At 38.0% G+C, this 20,290-nt stretch overlaps 1 protein-coding gene across 2 annotated transcripts; it reads left to right on the forward strand.

The window, feature by feature from the left end:
* Positions 1-6,086: 6,086 nt before the first annotated feature.
* On the forward strand, positions 6,087-18,302 carry cbx1a (chromobox homolog 1a (HP1 beta homolog Drosophila)). 2 transcript variants are annotated; one of them, XM_007239944.4, is made up of 6 exons: positions 6,087-6,291; positions 10,056-10,158; positions 13,244-13,421; positions 14,770-14,941; positions 15,204-15,295; positions 16,086-18,302. In XM_007239944.4, exons 2-6 carry the CDS (start codon positions 10,110-10,112, stop codon positions 16,228-16,230), a joined length of 636 nt encoding a protein of 211 aa, XP_007240006.1. In that variant the 5' UTR covers positions 6,087-6,291; positions 10,056-10,109; the 3' UTR covers positions 16,231-18,302. The 2 variants fall into 2 exon arrangements, with proteins under 2 accessions (XP_007240006.1, XP_007240005.1); XM_007239943.4 differs by having other exon boundaries at positions 6,089-6,291; positions 15,201-15,295.
* Positions 18,303-20,290: the final 1,988 nt, after the last annotated feature.

Below are 20,290 nucleotides of genomic sequence, written 5' to 3' on the forward strand. Positions count from 1 at the left end.
CCGGATCCAACTGATCAGCTAATAAACAGTCCTTTTTTTTTAAATCCTTGTTAAAATCCCTTAGCCCCCTATGGACCATAAATCAATCATTATAAATATCCAGCAGCATATTAGATACATCATACCACCACTTACTTTATGAAGTGCATTTAAAGCAGAGAAAGCTTTTGAATATGCATAACAATGGTAACATGCAGTAGAATATGCAGGAACACTGCTCTCACATGACCTTTTTTCATTTGTAGTTCCCACCACATATCCTGAGTAACTTGTAGATGCAATTGTAGATGTTTTGAGCAACTATACAGCAATCAAAAGTGTGGCAATGTTTAAGCAGGTTTGAGAAAAGTATAAATAGAAAAAGAAAGCCCCATGTTACATTTTTATGAATATGGTTTTCTACAAATCGACCGGTTTTATTGTAAGGTATGTTTCTGTATAGTGTGTCAAATTCGTGCTCCATGTGCCCCCTTTTGACTTTAAGCACCTGCCCCTCCAAATGTCTCTGCACGGCCCTGCTGTGTAAAAACCTAAGAATCTGTGTTTAGACACATGAGACCTGGAAATATCTATTTACAGCCCACCAAACCTGGGTTTCAAACCCACAACCTTGGTGTCAATGTCTCAGTGCTCTAAACACTGCCACTGGGATCTCTACTAAGACTTGTGAGGAGTCATGGGTGAGTTTACTGAGATTAGCAAAAGAGTCATGCTAAAGTCTCTATTGTCTTTCCATCTGATATTAAGGCCTTTAAATTAGCTCAATAACAGTACACACTAAGAAAACTAAGTACAGATTTGTACTTAAAAAAGAACAAAGCTTGTCGCTGGGGCTGTACCTTATATTGAGGTACAAAAAAATATCTTTCAGTGAAAGTCCTTTTTTGTACCCATGGTTTTTGTGCCAGTAAAGATTATAAACATTATCATCAACTAAATATGGCTCAAAAACTTGATGATCCAAAATTGTCTGGCTTTCAAATAAAAAAATGTGCAATTAAAATATATATTGTTTATTAGTACAGTGATACAGAATACTGAATGTACCCTTTGTCTTGTGAAATGGTACAAATTTGTACTTATTGCTGTTAGAAATTACTTTGTACTTCAGAGGGAACAAATCTGACCCTGTAAAGACCAATATTGTACCTTTGAGGGTACAATTATGAACAGTATACCTTTGAGTACAAAAAGTACCTCTGTTTTTCAGAGTGTAGAAAGCTTCATGGAATGGTTTTCCATGGCCAATAAGCTCTATACAAGTCTCACAACACCAAACACAATGCAGGTAGGTGGATACTTTTAGGTTATGTAGTGTACTGTATACTAATTAATTAAATGAGGTTGACCAGATAAAATGTTCTAGGGTTAATACTGTCTACTCTGCAGTGAAATAAAAGTCAAAGTAAACAAGGTATTGCCTTGAGGTATTGTTAGGAGACTGGCTGTTTCAATCATTAAGGGTACAGTTGTGTCAACATCTTGAGTACCTCTCACCTAAAGAGGAATTTACTTACCCTGCTTATTTGCTGAATGCCCCACCCCCACACCATGGGCCCCAGTATGACTGCCCCCTCCATCCACAGTGCTTTTGGAGCTTTTATCTGTTGTCTAATCATTCATTAAGGTCATTAAGAAAAACCTTCACACCTTTCGTCACACATTGTCCTGAACAGGGTATTGCTAAGCTTCAAGTCTTCTCTGATCTGATCTGTGGCAGATCTCACTGACATAGAGAGACTACTTTACCCCACCCCACACACACACACTCTCTCTCTCACACACACACACACACACACACACACACACACACTCTTCCCCCTCAACTCTCCCCATGTGAATGAATGTATGAGTGTGTCCCTCGATGCCCAGACAGCGTTGCTGGTTTACGTGAGTAATGGGGTAATTAACTCAATCATGGCGCTCGGGCAGATGATAAATTTTGTTAGTGCTCCTCCTTTGTTCTCCACACATTCCAGATCAGAACTCTTTCCCCTACATTACACTAGCATATAGAGAAACACACACATGCACACACCACACGCACACACACACCACACACACGAATGTGCCTTCTCCTTCTCAATCTATATCAATGTTTCACAGCACTGAGAAATCCACATTCTATTGTACACTTTTCTCTGCACTTCTAACAAATATTTGAACTATTTTACCTTGCAAAATGTAGATAATCAAGGAAATCATTTCTTCTGTCCAGTGTAGTACTAAAAAGAATATAATTCTTACTGATGCCACATAGAAACATGCAAGAGGTAAAACCTTTCTTGCTACATCACCCCAAACCCTCATTAAATTCTATAATATGTAAGACCATCTCACCACTGAGAAGGAGACTTTGAGGACTGCAGCCTTGGCTTCGGAATACAACTACGTGCCTGGGAGAATGAAAAACTTTGAAAAATAAATAAAAAAATATCTTCTATACTACTGAAATAGGGGTTATTTGTCTTGCAACAATAATGGAACCCTAACTGGTACCAATATCTGCTGCACCATTTTTTTTAAATAATTTTATTTCAATTTAGTCTCATTTTTTCCTCAATTCATACAGCCAAATACCCAACCCACTCATTAGGACTCCAACTAGTGATGCCCCAACACCTGGATGGTGAAGACTAGCACATGCCTCCTTCGATACATGTGAAGTCAGTCACCGCTTCTTTTTGAACTGCTGCTGATGCAGCATTGACGAGTAGCATCACAGTGCACTCGGAGGAAAGTGCAGCGATTTGGTTCCAATACATCAGCTCACAGATGCCTTGAGCTGCGGACATCACCCTTTAGAATGATGTGAGGAGAGAGTGCCATCTACCCACCCAGAGAGAGCCCGAATGCTGCACCACTTAAGGTAGAGTAGCTCATCAATGCAGAGTGACTAACTACAAAATGAAAATTTGGCTTCACATAATAGTAAGTTGTCAATATTTAATAGTTTTGACAGTGTGTGAGCCATTGGATTAATAGAACCTGCAACATCACCTGATATTTCATTCTTTCTTTGTAACCCTGTGTATCTGAAAGGCATTGTTTGATAGTAGAGGTATTCTTAATTTCTCATCCGATACATCATAGAAGGCTGTTTCAAACTGAAAGAACGTTCTTATACACGCCAAGAAATGCAGCCCATGTTCTGAGTGATTGTAGGGATGCAACTGATGTATCCTTCCTTATTCCTGGTTACTCACAATTCTTTGCAGAGCAACAATGCGAAGTGCAAAAAACAATTATTGTGAAAAAAAATTTGAAAGTAGCAGAAAACTAAGCCTTTGGTGTAGTTTGGTTTAAAATGTTAGTTATATTTTATTTTAACTCATTTCCAGTAAGATATAGAAAAAAAATATTATAGAAATCCCTCTTGTGTATAATTGCTTATAGGCCCACTTACTTTCAATAAAGAAAGTGTGAGGCCTGAGCCTGTAGCCCCACCGAGACCGAGAATATCTATGTCCCCACATATGTATTTCAGTCATAGACCCCATCAAGGTCAGTGATAGGTCCAGGAGGGGTTAAATATGGACTCCATCAGGATTGTACACTATATGTTGCGCCAAAATGGACCCATGTGAGATTAAGGTGGGCTGTAGAGAGCCCATGACCACCTGGAACCATCCCAGCCCACGTTTCAGCCGTGTGTGCCCCACATTAACATGTTGGCTGAGGTAGTATCTGAAGTTTAGCTTACTTGAATTCATTCATAAGCCCTTTGGTAGCTGAATGTCCTTGGCACTCTCTTCTTATCTCTGTAATACTCTTCTCATTAGTGTGCTCCATTACACATACTATTAATTGAACAGCCTCTCTTCTAATATCAGATTTGCTGGGCCTCATTTATAGCCACTGTAAATATTCACAGACATGTACACACACACGTTGGCCTCAGACATCAAGTGAATTCTGCATAACTGTGCCAAGTTAATAAAGTGTTGTGTTCCTCCTGACGTCAGAGGAGAAGAACTGTTCTGAAAAGTTCCTCTCAAAGTCACCTTCGAGTTGCAGCTAATTGACTGGGCTGAGTGTGAGAAATGATGCTCTGCATCAAAAGGGCTACAAGGGGCTAATGAAGCAGAACACATTGTTTTTACCCCTCCCCACTCATAGAAGAGCCCCTAGCACACCCACTGCACAGACACTAAGCATTATGTGATGTATACTGTGTGTATGTGCATGTGCATGTGCTCATATGTTTACTTTATGTGTACTTACAATATACTCTAATGACTTCTCACATTGTTTGCATTGTTGCATAATTAATCTATGCAAAATACATAAATGCACATGAAAATGTATATAATCACTGTAATGCAAAAAAATGTCATCATGTCTCCAAAATTGCAGCTTTACAGTGGAAGGAAAAAAATATATAGTTTAATATGTCAATCTGAACTGTATATTTATTTATTCCAAGTCATTTTGGAGCCTTTTTATTGGTATATTTATCATGGCCTAGTTAAAATTATAATTTGGGGCTTATTTGGGTTGAACAAAGGCTAAGGTGTTTTCCAGGTAGGCATGGGCTCTGAGTGGGTTTGTTTGTACATGTATTTTTATAGGGACCCAGCAGGGCTTTCCATATTTACCCTGTCACTAGAGCCTACCTATATCTCATGTGGATTCCATGCTTGTTCCCAGTTGTTGTGCATTTCTGTGACGCATCCTTGGTTCCAATAAAACTAGAGGTTCTTATAAGCCTGAATGGAACCAGTTCTAAAACTAGTTCTTTTGGTTGAAATGGGCTATCAGAACCAGTGCCCAAATGGAACCTGCACCTAGCCCTCGTTTCACTCTTTTGAGCCCCAAATTTTGCATTTTGGCTGCATGAGATAAACTTAAATGTTGAATGCAACTAGTAGAAATAGCACTCACAAACATTTGGACTTTGAGGATATATTTCCTGGACAGGGATTAAGCATAGGCATGTGCCATTTTTTCCTTTTAAAGGAAACCTCTAATTAAAATACTGCCTAGTACAAGATTAGGCCTGATACCCCTCTGGGAAACTGTCCCATAAGGTCAAAACTCAGCCTCAAAACCATGTAGTGTAATTTTAGCCTCATAGGTCCAGTTAAATGCTTAAGAAGCACATATCAGAACCATTTCATCGAGATGGGACACCAGAAGGCACTTACAGTATGAGCCTGTGAATTTGTATACTGTCAATTGTTTTGCTAGACATGATCTGTTATCTTCAGTTCTTAGTCAAGAACAGCTGTTTTTTTTATTGATGTTGAAGAAGGTGACATTTATGCACGCATCAATGTGCATATGTTACAGATCCAGGTCACTTAAGCTACATTTACATTACAAGCAATGTCGCTTACATTCGATATTTTGCTCAGATCGGATAAAACACCTCACAAGCGCACACTGATACGTGTTTAAACGCTGCATTCTTCACCAACAACAAAAACGTCATATTTGAAAAACAACTTTTAGCTTTATTAAGAGAAATGGATGCGTTAGCAGCTTATATGTGGAGCAACTTTTGCTGGAGTGGAGAGTAAATAGCTGGTCTGAAGTAAATGCTCAGGTTAAGGAAGGCGAGAAAAGGCCAGGCGGTTTGCTTTTGCTGTTTTTGCAGCTATAGCTGCACAGCTGCACCAAGAGATGTGTGAGTACGAGAGAAAAGCATGTAGCGCATGCGTAAAAGCGAAAAGACGCATAAATTTCGATTGACTGTTCATGTCATGTTGCATTTCCATGGATCGGATACATATCTTATCATATAGGACCACATGTGGAAGTGGCTCAGCTCTGATTTGAAAAAAAAAAAAAAGGATTTGGCATATTCTCACAGCCATGAAAAAATCTGATCTGAGCCACATTTAGCAAAAAAACAGATTTAAGTCACTTCAGCCTGGTAATGTGAATGTAGCTTTACATTTGTAAATGTGAACAGGTGAACCGCCAAGATAGCCACATATGTTCTGAGGAACAAAAAAAAATCGGATTTGAGCAATGGTGCTTGTAGCTTTGTGGCCTGGCATGAGATTCTTCAAGCGATTGCTGTATTTAACATAACACTACAAGTCCCATAATCCCTCACTGAGCAGCGTACGCACCACGCTGGGTCAGAATTGGCGGGTCGTGCAGGCTTGGTGCACCTTTTGTCTGAGCTACAACGGGGTCTCCATTTACCCACGAAAACCCTCTGTATCCAATAATTTTCCTTAAGCATTTCAGACACACTGCAGCATTTTAAACCAGTCCTCTGAGCTAAACACTCGCCCGGGTGTTGCTGTTCATTTTGTTTTATTTGAGATCGATTTAAAGGTAAGTGCAGTTCTGTGTTGTTGAAGACTGAGTAGCTAAAACTAGGTTAGTGTTTTGGATCAGCACGCCGAGAAAGTGGCCACATTTTCAGCTAGTTGCATTTCAATGCATGACTCTGCATTAGCTATAATATTTAGGCTGCATATAGTCAATTAGTGGGTGCTGAAAAAATGTACTGCCATTGAAGCAAATGCTGGGTGGTTTTGGAGGGCTTGCATGAAGCATTTTTTTCCCCTCAACATGGAGAAGCAGGCGTGTATTTTTTTGCTACCCATAAAGCACTGCAGCGAAGAAGGATAATCCAGGTCTAGAAAGTAAAACTCCGTTCCAGGATTTTGTTCACACTGCTTGGGAGTCCTAGACTGTTGGAATAAAATCCTGGAACGGATTTTTACTTTAGCAGCTAGCTAACTATATAGTTGCAGAAAAAATGGGTGAAAACGTAGCTAGCGTTAGCTTGCTTAGCTTGGTGACCGTAACACAAACGCGAAACTAAATATCAGATTTAGAGGTGTGACAATGGGGCTTTAACACAGATAGATACTAACAGCAATGCCAGAAATGCAGTACAGCAATTATTTGCGTTTTATTAAAGTTTGTGGCCACTATTATCAATTTTGTTAAAGAGCTGGCGTTAGCTAGGTGGGGTAGCTAAGCTAACGCTAGCTGGTTCAGTCCATTAGCTAGTTAGCCTAGCTAGCTAGATAACCTAGCAACGCCTACTGCTATTTAAAACATTTTTGCGTAAATACCGCGTTATTAGGAACTTAATTTACACAGTGTTCATTGCTACAAGTGCCAAAATATAGCATAGCATAGCACAGTGCAAATCTATGGTCTATATTTTAATTGTCTTTACTGCTGGTTAGAATATTCTAGCTAAGGGGGTGTGTGTACATACACACGCACGACGGCACGTTTTTGGTTCTAAGCTAGCTAGCGTCAACCAACTAGCTTTAGCTATCTAGACATAGCACAAAAAGTAAGGAAATTTGTGTTTGCAAGATTTGGTATTTTTTTATTGTTATAATGCTTTTTGGCTGCCAATCTTACACCATTGGAAAGACTGTTAATTTCGCTTTTAAGTGAAGCCACATGTGTGAGGAACATGCATTTGTGGGATGAGCAGCAGAGCTAAGTATGTGGGTTGCTCCATGAAATAAATCTCTGAAAAAAGCCAAACAATTGTGGTAACTAGCTATTATAATTTAAAAATTAACGAAATTAACAGACTTTCCAAAGGTATACGAGTTATTGTCAACAAGCATTATTGCAATAAAGAAATACCAAATCTACCGAACACATGTCCTTACTTTTTGTGCTGTGTTTAGACAAACAAACGAAAGTGTTTTTTCAAACCTTTATGGTGTAGTGCTTCCCTCAGGCAACAAACCACTCTTTTGATATTTACATTACATTAATTTTGTTTTAAATATGAAGTCACATTTGGTTTAACATGTCGAGTATTTTTTTTATAAACCAAACCCTAATGGGATGCAATATCAGTAATTGATCCCTTTTAAGGATAAGATACAATAATAACAATCATCAATTTGTAATGACAAATATTAAAGCTGCTTAGTTTTCTTCAACATTTAAAGCCTGTAGGTTCCCTGTACATGTTAATGTACTATAAAAACTCTGCATAAACAGAGCTAAAATTACATTACATTACAAGTATATTTTACGTTTATTTAGAGCATTTTGCCTTCCTCTGTAAATTTGGAGATACTTGTTGATGCGTGATACCTACTGAAAACCTACTTACATACTACTGTAATCTATGATTTCTATAATTGCTATTGTTGTCTGCAAATTTTAATGTTATTGGACTTAAATATGGCTAGAACTGCAGGGTAAACATACCAGATTTTGAAGTAATGCCAGGCTCTCTGCTACACACAAGTAACAGTCAGTGTGTCAGTAACCAGTAATCAGAATGTTTTGTTGCAAAATAATTACATAGTTGATTTGTAAGGTTTCTATTTGAAAATGATATCTCGTGACCCCTGCTTAATATTACTGAAGTCATGATTTATGTTCACAAAATATTCAACACGTAGTGTTATTATTCTGTCCGGATAATGAAGGCCGAGATAGTACCTGTAGAATTGAGCACTTTTATACTCCACCATAAAAGTTAAGACTTCTAAAACAAGCAAAATAAATTGACTGAGTTTTCAGTCAGTGCAGTGGAGTTGAACAGGGCTTATCTTCTACATTAGATTTTCTTGTCAGTGGATAATTTATCACATAAAATATACTTTTAATAAGATTTTTTTGAACCCATCTAATGTTAGAGTATAAAAGCTATGCTCTGCATTCTTAATTATAGTCTGTATGACTCACAACATGTCTTTGGTAATGATACTCGCTCATAGCTATTAGTCATATTTGTATTTGATGGCTGACTTTAATCTAGCAGTCAGCTGTCAAGGCTTTGACAAAAGTGTATTGTTGCCTTTCTGATACCTTGTCTTTTGGATACACAGACCTTAATCAGCACGTTTACAAGATAGCTGTAGTCTGAGATTATCCAGTATTTAAAAAAGACAAGACTCTTGGTGATGGGCTGGATGCATTGATTTAGTCTCGGTTTTGGAATTGGCCCATTTTATGGCTGTTTTATTTATGTAGGCTTTTTCTTTTGGAAAGCAAAACAAGTGTTTAAGGTTTATGGTAAATTAGTGTCTTGTACAAAACTCTTCAATATTTAACAATGGCAACTAAAATAAGCTGACAAAAACCTAGCAAGTACTTGTTGGCCCAACACTTTCTCTGCCTCATTGTTTACATTGACCTGTCATTAGCAAATCACATTAGACCAACGTATTGTTGGTAAGTAGGTCTACGTTGGCCTGACGTTGGGTATATGTTTGTTGTCAACTGCTTTTAGAGAGAGATTCTCCTTAGAGGTACTTCTCTTGTAGCTTCCAAAAAACTTAGGGGTCCAACATTTTAGCTACATCAATAATATCTCTGTTATCTGGGCCAAGCGTCAAGTCCCTGTTGGCCCTATGAAGACCATAAACACCAAGAGGGTTATAGCTCTGTGGTTACAGGCAGAGAGCTTTTTAAGGTGACATGAAATGGTGATTAGCTCTAGCTTATGCCTTGATTTACAACTCTGCATTAATAACATTCATATCTGTTTTATTTTAATTAGTTTATTTTTCTATTTTAAAGTAATTGCAATATTGCAATCATTAATTTGTACTTTTCTCCTAATAGTTCGGTTCTTGCTGTATTTTTGGGTATTAAACACACAACATACAGAAGACAGTTTTACTTTGTTGATTGCGGTACCACATCGTTTCCAAAGACGGACAAACCAGTCTGTCTGTGCACGTTTCTGACAAAATAGAATGATCTGAATCTGTTCTCAGAATCATACTAAATATTATTTGTTGCTGAATAATAGTTTGACACCTACTTTTGTGAGCAGTGAATGTATTTATGCCACTTTTGCCAGAAAACTTCTGTTTTGAGGACTTTTGTAGCTACAGGTTTGTGTTTAGTACTTGTCCTCTGTGAATTTGATTAAGATTTCTGTGTTGAGATTCCCACAAGTGTTTTCTGTTTCAGTCATTTCTTTTGGGACGTGGCATTTAGACTGTTAGCATTAGACAGTGTTCATGATAGAATTTGCAATGTGATGTTGACTTAATGTCTAAATGACAGTTTTCCCTTCCTTGTTATTTTCTCCCTATTTTTACTCCCTTTCCCCTCCCTGCCTCCCTAAACTACACTCTCACTCTGTTCAGCTCGTTTGACGTTGATAAGGAACCGGAAGGTTCCACAGAATCTACTCAACCAACATGAGTGAACCAACAGAAACCACCGTTGTCCCTCCAGTTGTCCCATCAGGTGTCTTAAAACTTTCTAATACACTACTCTTCTGTTCACTGTGTTGTCTGTTTGTGCTGTTTGTGGGTGTGGGGGTCAGGTTTAAGTGATGCACAGTAAATTTGGCACTGCATTTGTAGATCGCTTTTGATTAAACATTCCAAGCTATGGCTCATGAATTTAATGTATGTTGGGCTTCAAAGAAATGTTTTATGCACCATTTACATGTTAAAAAAACATATTTTAAACCCAATTTCTTAGAACCATTCATATTTCAATATACTTACATTACACATGTTGACACATTTCAAATATTTAACTAACTATTTCGATTTAGGATGTGCCAATATATGATGTGTAATGATTGTATGATTGATTAATATAATGAAAGCTGAAAGTATTATACCAAGTAAAACAGGTTCCCTGATACCAGAAAAATGTTTTGTCTAAATGCTAATTAACAAATAATTGTATAATATTGCTCAGAAACATACCAAATTTAGCAGTTTAGCATTTTCTCTCCTGAAAATGTTATTTAATTATTACCTGAAGTAGTAAGTTGACTCACCAACTCTGAACCTAAAACCTGGTTCTATTCAGTCGTTTTATCTCACTGGTTATGCATCTCTGTTGTGATTGCTGTGTTGCTGGTAGGTGGTGGAAAAGGGGCTGAGCACTGGATTTCTAATGGAACTATGTTGTCAAGAAGGTTTAAACATGAGCTAAAAAAAGAAATTTTAGAATATTGCATTGTTCCATAATGTGCTTGTGCTTACTTGGACTGATTTGATTTGTGCTTTACCACCACAACAGAAAGATAAAATAGTATGGCATTTTATGGGGCTTCATTCTTAATGTTTGTAGCTGTTTTGTCTTTCATGTAATATTTGAGAGAATGTAGAAAATATTATTTTTAATCTTCTGCACCTTTGCTTTGTGAAAATCTGTGTTTACATGTGTGTTCGTTTCAGAATAGAAAGAAAATTGCGTACAGTTTTAAAACTGAAATGTTACAACAGCGTCATCATGTACCAAATTCTGATTACACACATTAGTCATATGATGGAGAGGGGCATAAGGTTATAATAGATGTGCTGTTCTTATCACTTGTTGCCGGACAGGTTTAGAAAATGAGTTTTGTTGTTTTGCTGTTATACTGGGGCTTCAAATTCACACTGAAGATTTGCTGTGAACTGTAATGAAAAAGAAGAATTTAATCTAACCCTGCTCAGCAACACTCCATAAAGAGCTGTTTATTTCCTGCTGTTGAGGTTTAAATTGCACATCAGTACACTCCTCACATACTTGTGAAGGAGAAAACCCTCTGTGAATAAATACAATTGTTTAAAGTAGAGCTTTTTGATTAGCAGTAAGTCTTGCTTACTCACATAATCAGCTGAATAGGCTAATTTATCTTAATGCTGATAATCTAGACTGTAATTCGAAGCTGAATTGCCAGAACGGATGTTTTTTGTAGTTTACACTTTTTTGCATGGATAGTGCATCTGTTTTGCACCACTTTTACCTCTTGTTTGAACAAAGTGAAAATCATACATTTGCTTCTGCTGAGGTCAGAAAGGCTGCAAGTTATTTCTGTTATTATTTTACTGCACTTTTATCTTGTGATGCCCTGAATAGCAAGTGTACTAAAGTTGTGAGCTTTTAAGATAACAAAAAATAGATCACAAGAGAATAAACTCCTGACCTTTCTAAGATTCCGTAAATGTGATAATTTAGGCACGCTGTTTATACAAATTATTGTTAAAGTTAATTTTGTAGATCATTTAGTGAAAAAAAAAAAAAAAAGCCAGAATGTTGACAAGACATGTTTTGGCTGAGTGAATTCTGTATTTTTTATACTATACGGCACATTTTAAATTACTAACAATGGCAGAGCTCCTTTTAATCCATTGCATCTAATGTATGAAATTTAGCACTCCACTTGTAAGGAGCAGTAAAGCCACTGCTCTAAATTTCAGTGTTATTCAAGAGTTTCAGTTTAGTCCTTCAGCACCAGTAGCTGGATTAGCATTAGCTTCTATTTCACCGTTCAAAGGAGAGTATTAGCGGCCTGTAGCCTGCCCCTAACCCTACTGGAGTAGCATTAGCATTACCCGCTAACTGCTATTTCCCTGTTCAGAGGGGAGTATTGTCGGCATGTAGCCTGCTCCTAACCCCTACTAGCACTGCTGGAGCTGTTAGCGGCTAATGCTCCAGACTAGTGCAAAAGAAATGTGATAATCTAAGCTTAGGGTATATAAATGGATGTGCTTTACTCACACAAATAAACAGTTTTCAGTTTATTTAATCTGTGTAGATTAACATCCAGCGGTCGTTTGACTTCAAAAGAAAGTCTTTTTTTTATTACAGTTTTGTTTGCTTAGCTTAGCTTAGCTTTACTTAACTTGGTTAGCTACCCCTTCCCACTACCACCCAGTGGTGAGACCTGCTGAATTAGACGTTCCTCATATTGTCTTTTAAAATGTTCCTTATAATCCAGTGCGCCTTGTGTATGTGTTAAATCTTGTAGATTTAAATGCTTTTCATTTAAACTCTGATTCTGGAATTTCCAAATTCTGAGTAGGAAATTTAAACTGGAAGTTGGGTGAGCCTCTCCAACTCCTCCAACTTCCAGTTTAAAATTCGAATCCAAAATGGCTTCACGAACAGTTGTAATGTGAAGCAATGGATTTGCCATAAAATTCTATTTATTAATTACATAGTTCTATAAAAGTGAACGTTTGAACTGGAATGCAGTCAACAGTGGTCAGAAGGCGTTCCTAGCTTTAATATCTGAGGTAAACGGAACGCAAAGTTATTTGGCCTGTTGAAGCAGGGAAATCAGCAAAGCTTCTAGAGTTCGGTTCCCATGCCCACCCCTGCTTTAAATTTACAATATGCAATGGACACTTATGTATTTTGTTACTTGCTTTAAAGATTTTTTTCGTTTAAAAGTACTTTCAAAGGAAAGATTATTTTGGGTCCTACATTTTTGAATGTGTGAATAAGTAACATGAAAGTAAACACGAGTTAAATTGTTTGCATCTTATCATTAAAAATATTTAGAATTGAAAACTTAATTTTGTAACCCCTGTTCTCTTTCTAGAACCCTCCCCTCCACCGGACGCCAAGCTGGAGGCTGCAGGAGGAAAGAAACAGACCAAGAAGAAGGTGGAGGAGGTGGTAGAAGAGGAAGAAGAAGAATATGTGGTGGAGAAAGTGCTGGACCGGCGGGTGGTGAAGGGCAGGACTGAGTTCTTACTCAAATGGAAGGGCTTCACAGAGTACGTGCAGTAGAAGCTTGCTAATGTCATATTTCTATAGACCTTGTTCTTGTTCCAGTTTGACTTCAGCACTGGCATTCTGCAAAACCAGTACATTTTTAAAAGCACAGGTTGTAGTTTGCTATGTACATGATATAGCCACGTCATGCTATGTAGTTGTTTATTGTTTCTGGTGTGAACTAATGCTGTGAGATATGACCTTAAATTAGTATCCTGATTTAATTTAAGGTTTTAAATTAATTTATTTGAAATTAAGGTATTTAGCATCACTTATCATGCTTATATTTATTTATGTATGTATGTAATTGTATAAACAGATCTTTAAAAAGCACAGATTTTGATCTTGTTCTTGAAATCTATGCTGGTTCTAATCTCCTAAGCACATGTTTTTAAAAAGTGCTGAGTTAAGGGTTGATTTTATGTGAATTATCATTCACCATTTTTTTATTTTTTATACTTTTTACTTATTTTTCCATTTTCTCCCCAATTTACATAGCCAATTACCCAACCCACTCATTAGGACTCCCCCTATCACTAGTAATGCCCCAGCACACCAGGAGGGTGAAGACTAGCACATGCTTCCTCTGATACATGTGAAGTCAGCCACTGCTTATTTCGAACTGCTGCTGATGCAGCATTACCGAGTAGCCAGCGCGCTTGGAGGAGAGCGCAGCAACTCTGTTCCGGTACATCAGCTCACAGATGCCCTGTGCTGTGGACATCACCCCCCCTTTTTTTATATATATATATATATATAATTTTTCCCCATTTTCTCCCAATTTTGGATATCCAATTGTCCCACCCCTTTGTGCGTCCCCATCACCGGTGACGCCCGTGACCCTGGGAGGGAGCGCACGCCTCCTCCGACACAGGTGAAGTCAATCACCCCTTTTTTTGAGCTGCTGCGGATGAATCATTGCCTGAGCAGCCAGCGCGCTCGGAGGAAAGCACAGCAGCCAGGTTCCGATAAATCAGCTCACAGATGCCTCGTGCCGCCCAGCACCACCTTAAGTGTGATGGGAAGAGAGCGCCATCTACCCACCCCAGAGGGAGCAGAGCCAATTTTGCTCCCTCTAAGCACCGTCAGCTGATGGCAAAGCTGCATGAGCGGGGGTTCGAACCTGCGACCTCCGCTTATAGTGGCAGCGCATTAGACCGCTGGATCACTCAGCGCCCTGACATCACCCTTTTAATGGTGTGGGGACTTAAACTTTCTGTTTAATTCACTGCTTTCTTCTCATTGTTGTCTGTATTGTTATTATTCATGGCTGCTGCTAAACCACAGGTATGTGTTTTTCATAGACACTGAATGATGTCAAATAATTTTTTTTTTTTTTGTATTGATCAGCGAAGACAACACATGGGAGCCCGAGGATAATCTTGACTGCCCGGACCTGATCGCAGAGTTCATGCAAAACTATAAGAAGCCTAGAGAGGGTGAGAAGAAAGATGGCAAAAGAAAAGGCGAGTCAGACAATGATACAGGAGCTGAGGACAGACCTAAGAAGAGACGAGAGGAGGTAGGACTTTATGTGCTTTGCTTTTGTAATTGCTTTTGACTGTTTAAATTATTGAATAGGTTTATATCTCTTATATCTCTTTGATTCGAGGAACTTCATCTGAGGGGTTTCTGCTGCTCACTAAAGTAATAATATCTTGAATTAAGAAAAGTGATGCTTTAATTACAGTTAAAGTGCTTAGCTGACACTTAATGGATAGGAGTCTAAATTCAGACTGCAGGTTTGAGAGTTGATGTTTTTTTTTTTTTTTTTCTCTCAGCAGGAGAAGCCCAGAGGCTTTGCCCGCGGCTTGGATCCTGAGCGCATTATTGGAGCCACAGATTCCAGTGGAGAGCTAATGTTCCTCATGAAGTGGTGAGTGGAAATGTGTTTTTGCTTAAATAGATCACCTGTGGGGCACCCCAGGTCGTTTTTCTTCTACCTTTTTTCTTCTTTTACCTTATCCTGAGCTGGATATTCAAGGGCATTGCTGATTTTATAGATTTATATTTTAGTGAATTTACTGGTTCCCCAAAAGTTGAGACACTATGTAAAATATTAAATAATATGCAACAGTTTGATTAATCTAATGGGCCATATCATACTCACAATGCAACAAAGTGGTTGACATTGTCCTGTCCCAACATTTTTCGAATTGTGTTCCTACAATCAATAAAACTTTTTTAAAAAAATAATTGATTTTCAGTTATGCTTCTTTAATTTGTATTTGTGAAATCTCATGCTTAGTCTTTATTTTTGAGTACAGATTTTGTGAACAAACCCTTTCCAAGGAATGCATTAAGCTACAGCTACCCTGTTGTGAAGTGCTGCCAATACAATAGGACTATATAGAGCAGATAGCCATGAACAAATGCCCCGTAACCAATGCCTGGTGTGGGATAGAGGGGTATAAAGACCCCCAGCATTGAGCTTTGGAATTATCTATTCCATTAGCAAATGCAACAGACTATAACTAGCAGAAGGTGTTACACTAGCAGATAGTCATACTGAATTAAGTTACTAAAAACCTTTGTGCCACTTTCTCAGCATTGTTCACATTTTCATTTTATTGTAACGGAACAAATCTTTGTTTGTTTGTTTTTTTTTTAAGTAGAAGTAATTAATTTGGTACACTAAGTCCAGCCTTTTTTTTCTCTCCCTGCAGGAAAAACTCAGATGAAGCAGATCTTGTGCCAGCAAAGGAAGCCAACGTGAAGTGCCCACAAGTAGTTATTTCTTTCTACGAGGAACGACTAACATGGCACTCATACCCCACTGATGAAGAGGAGAAGAAAGACGACAAGAACTAACCCAGAAGGAAAAAGGTCGGAGGGTTGGGGAGGGAACGGGTGGTGCTGGAGAAAACATGGAAGTTCTAACAACAAGGTTGAAGAAGCGGGCAGCAAAAACTCATTTCTAACTTTTTTGCCATAAACCTTGGACAATTGATGCCGTGTAAAACACCCAAGCATGTAGAGGCGGAGTCATCGGCAGGATATTTACAAGTCGTAAAGATTTTAGGAGGATGAAGTGGGTGTTTGTCTGTATAATAATCGCTTCTCATTCAGTTTCCTTTTTTTTTTATTTGCTGGATTATGGGAAATCTAGTCTGACAAGCTGCTTGTAATACTACACAATCCAGTCAGAATATTATGACCACCTATTGTTTCTACACATATAGGACCCTTCTGTTTCAGTGAACAGTTTATTATCTTCCTTTTACCAAGTTCTTCAATGATCAGGACCTTTTAGTACCACCACAGATGAGGTATTTATTTGGTTGAAGGTCATTCTCAGCACTGCATTGATCTGACACAGCAGTGCTGCTGGAGTTTTTAAAGACATCAGTGTCAGTACTGGATTAAGAATAGTCCTTCAACCAGAAATATCCTGTGGGCAGCCTCCTGTGACCATTCATGGTAGATTAGAGGATGACCAGGACAAACAAAGTAATTTAAAGCAGGATAATAAAGTATGTGAAAAACAGAAATACTAGTCTGTAATTATAGAACTGAAGTTTTCATCTCAGTTGAGCTGACAAAATTCACAATATGGTGTAGAAAAAAGAAGTAAAGTCCTAATATGCTGACTGGACTGTATACATTGGTAATGCTAAGCTGTTTATGCCACTCGAGTGGACTGTCTTCATTGTAAGTGTTTTTACCTTGATATAAAAATTAAACACATTCTCTTAGTTAATGTGAGGGCCACTATACATAATGTTCATCCATACACCTACATATATTTTTGACTCTCTCTTCAGCTGTTCAGTACTGTTTTATGTGTACAGTGTGTGTTGGTATTTTAAGACAGGATTCCCACTGGATATTTGGATATTTTCGTACATTATGAAATACAGACTCCTAATCCTTCCTTTAAAAAAAAAAAAAAAAAAGAAGAAAGATAAAATCATACTGTGTTGAGGTGTAAAGATGTATAGACGCAGCTGAGTAATCATTCTAAGAGCGTCTGAAGCTCTAAGCCAAGCCTTTATAGCATCAAATATCACAGCACTAGTAGCACAGTGGCTGATCTAGATGTCCCAGCTGACTGAGGTCAGGTCTTTTTGTTTTGAGAGACAGCAGTGTGTATAGTAAGCTGCAGTGTACTTTTCTTTACTTTATATTTTTTTGTTTTCTACTTGGTTGTAAGTAATGTCTTGCTTTCTTTTCCTCCTTTCTCTATCTACATTGTGAGTAAATCAGTCTGTGTTGTTGTCTTCACAAAGTTCTATATGAATTTAACCACTGAGAAGTGAATGACTGTTTTAAAGATTCCCCCCAAGTCCCTGTCTTGGTAAGCATCAATATTTCCAGTTCATTTTCAGTTCTGTGCTGTTGGTGCAATTTGTTTGAGTAAGAATCTCTTCGCTGCATTTCATAGTACAAAAGGCTGCTAGTTAGTGATGTACGGGAATACATTTTGGTCAAAACCGAACAAAACTAAACATTTAAAAACTAAACAAGGCTGAATGTGGAACACTTTTTTTTTTTTTTTTTTTTTTTTAAATACATTTCCCACTTTTTTTTTTTGTCTTGCTGTAAAAAAAAACAACCTTTATCTTAACCTTGTTTTTCACAGTATATTCCAGTGAATTTACTTAACAGTGCAATTCCAGTCATAAATTTACCTCAGTAGTGCTATTCTAATGATAAGTGTACCTCGGTAGTGCTACAAATTATATTTAAGTGAGATTTACAAAACATAAGGTTACTATCCTAGTTCTAATCATTCACCTGGTAAACCTGTAGCCCATTTTTGCCCAAATACGTTTGGTAGCCGAGTATTTGGTGCATACCTACTGCTGGTCATGCAAGCATATAGTTACATTTTAAACAGGATATAGATAAGAATTGACAATTCTGATTTTTTTTAGCTTTCACTCAGCTTTTGAAATCTACTTGTCCGGTAATCGTATCCTGTTTTCTTTGGGCAGTCTAATGGGCAGCAGAAGGAGATTTTGCACCTATTTGTATCATTTTTATTTTAGACTACCGTATTTTTCGGACTATAAGGCGCACCGTATTATAAGACGCACTATCAAAGAACGCCTATTTTCTGCTATTTTTCCATACATAGGGCGCATCGCATTATAAGGCGCGTTAAGTGACACTAGAAAGGGTGCCTATATCAAAGTGAACAGGGGTGGCGCCATGTTTCCCTTCCCCCACCGGGGGTGGTCGCTTGCCGGTGGAGCGCCTCAGTATATATAAATCTAGCTCTTTCAAAGTCAAACGAGTGCTGGATATTAATCTACACAGATTCCTCTCCTGAAAACTGTTTATTTGGGTGAGTAACGTGCTTCAGTTTATTTACAGTAAGCTTAGATTTCCAGATGTCCACTAAGGCTTGCTGCACCAGCGTTAGCATAGCTATCCGCTAGCACGCTAGCTAGTCACCTAAACTAGTAAAGTTAACCCAAACTTAAACGACAGCGTTACACTGAGTAATCCTGCGTGTTCTGGTAAGACAGTGAGATATTAGCTAGCGATTCGTCCCCCGTAGCTTGTTTTAACACGGTAAACAAGCAGATTACAGGCTGATAAAACTCACCTCTGAGAGAGTTAGCGCTTAGCATCTAGCTAATGCTAGCCAGGCAAAGCAGCACAGACTTACAGGCCGATAACTCACCTCTGAACGGTGAACGCTTAGCGATTAGCATCTAACTCTAATAATACTGCTCCAGCAGTATTAAAAGTGCTAAATTTAGAAAATACTGATCTCTGAACAGTGAAAAAGCTAGCTAGCTAAGCGGTTAGCATCTAGCTAATGCTATTGCTGCTCTGCACGGAGTGTGTGTTTACTGCTCCTTACACCTGACGGGTAAAATTTAGATAATACTGATCTCTGAACAGTGAATAAGCTAGCTAATGCTATTTGCTGCTCCAGCCTCGGAGCTGCACGGCTCTGGACTCTGTATAGCACTGAAACTCTGTATAACGCTGCACGGAGTGTGTGTTTACTGCTCCTTACAACCTGACGAGTAAAATCCATACAAAAGGCGCACCGTATTATAAGACGCACTGTCAATTTTTGTGAAAATTAAAAGTTTTTAAGTGCGCCTTATAGTCCGAAAAATACGGTAGATGGATCCAGCAGGTGCGTTTGTATCATAGAGCGGCAGTTAAATATCAGAATGCTGTTTTCCATCTTATGCTTTCCAACTTTACAGCACTGTTTTCAGATAAATGAGGCTTTCACACTTATCACTGCTCATTGTACAAAGAATCAATTTACAGAAGCCGTGCTAATGAATCAACTTGATTAACATTAGGTTTCAGCTTTAGAGGAAACAGGACTTTGCTACACCACCTGCTCTTTCAAAACAACTTCAAAACCTCTCCACGCTCTAAACCAGGTTGAGGAGTTGATTCTGTTGGTGTTTGTTTCAGTGAGTGGAATAGACTTCTGAGACTATAGTGGTTCTAGTGGTGCTCTGGATCTTCTCTGTTCTAACTTTTCTGCTTTTGAGGAGTTCCAGATTTGTGTGCTTTATTTCAGATACATGCCATGTTATCGTGATCTTATCTATCCGTCTCTTCTGTCTTTAAGATGCTTAGTACCTTTGTTGAAGCATGTGTCATCACTGTTTTTGAAGTTTTGTTTTTCTTTTTAATAAATATCTGTTTTTATTACAAGGGTTGTCTGTTTGCAAGTGCTTTTTACTGGAGTCTTTTTACCAAATTAATCTATTTACTTTCTCCCATAATTTACTCATTTTACAGAGCCTAGAGCTCAGCATCCCAGGTGTTGAGTTCTCATGTTTTTTTACTTGAAAAGTATTAATAATAATCTCATTTTGCCAATTATGAAAAGCTACATTCTTAGAGTGTAACTAAGCACAATTCCATAATATTTTGATTGATTTAT

Source organism: Astyanax mexicanus, chromosome 19 (assembly GCF_023375975.1).
Source record: "Astyanax mexicanus isolate ESR-SI-001 chromosome 19, AstMex3_surface, whole genome shotgun sequence".
Lineage (NCBI taxonomy): Eukaryota > Metazoa > Chordata > Actinopteri > Characiformes > Acestrorhamphidae > Astyanax > Astyanax mexicanus.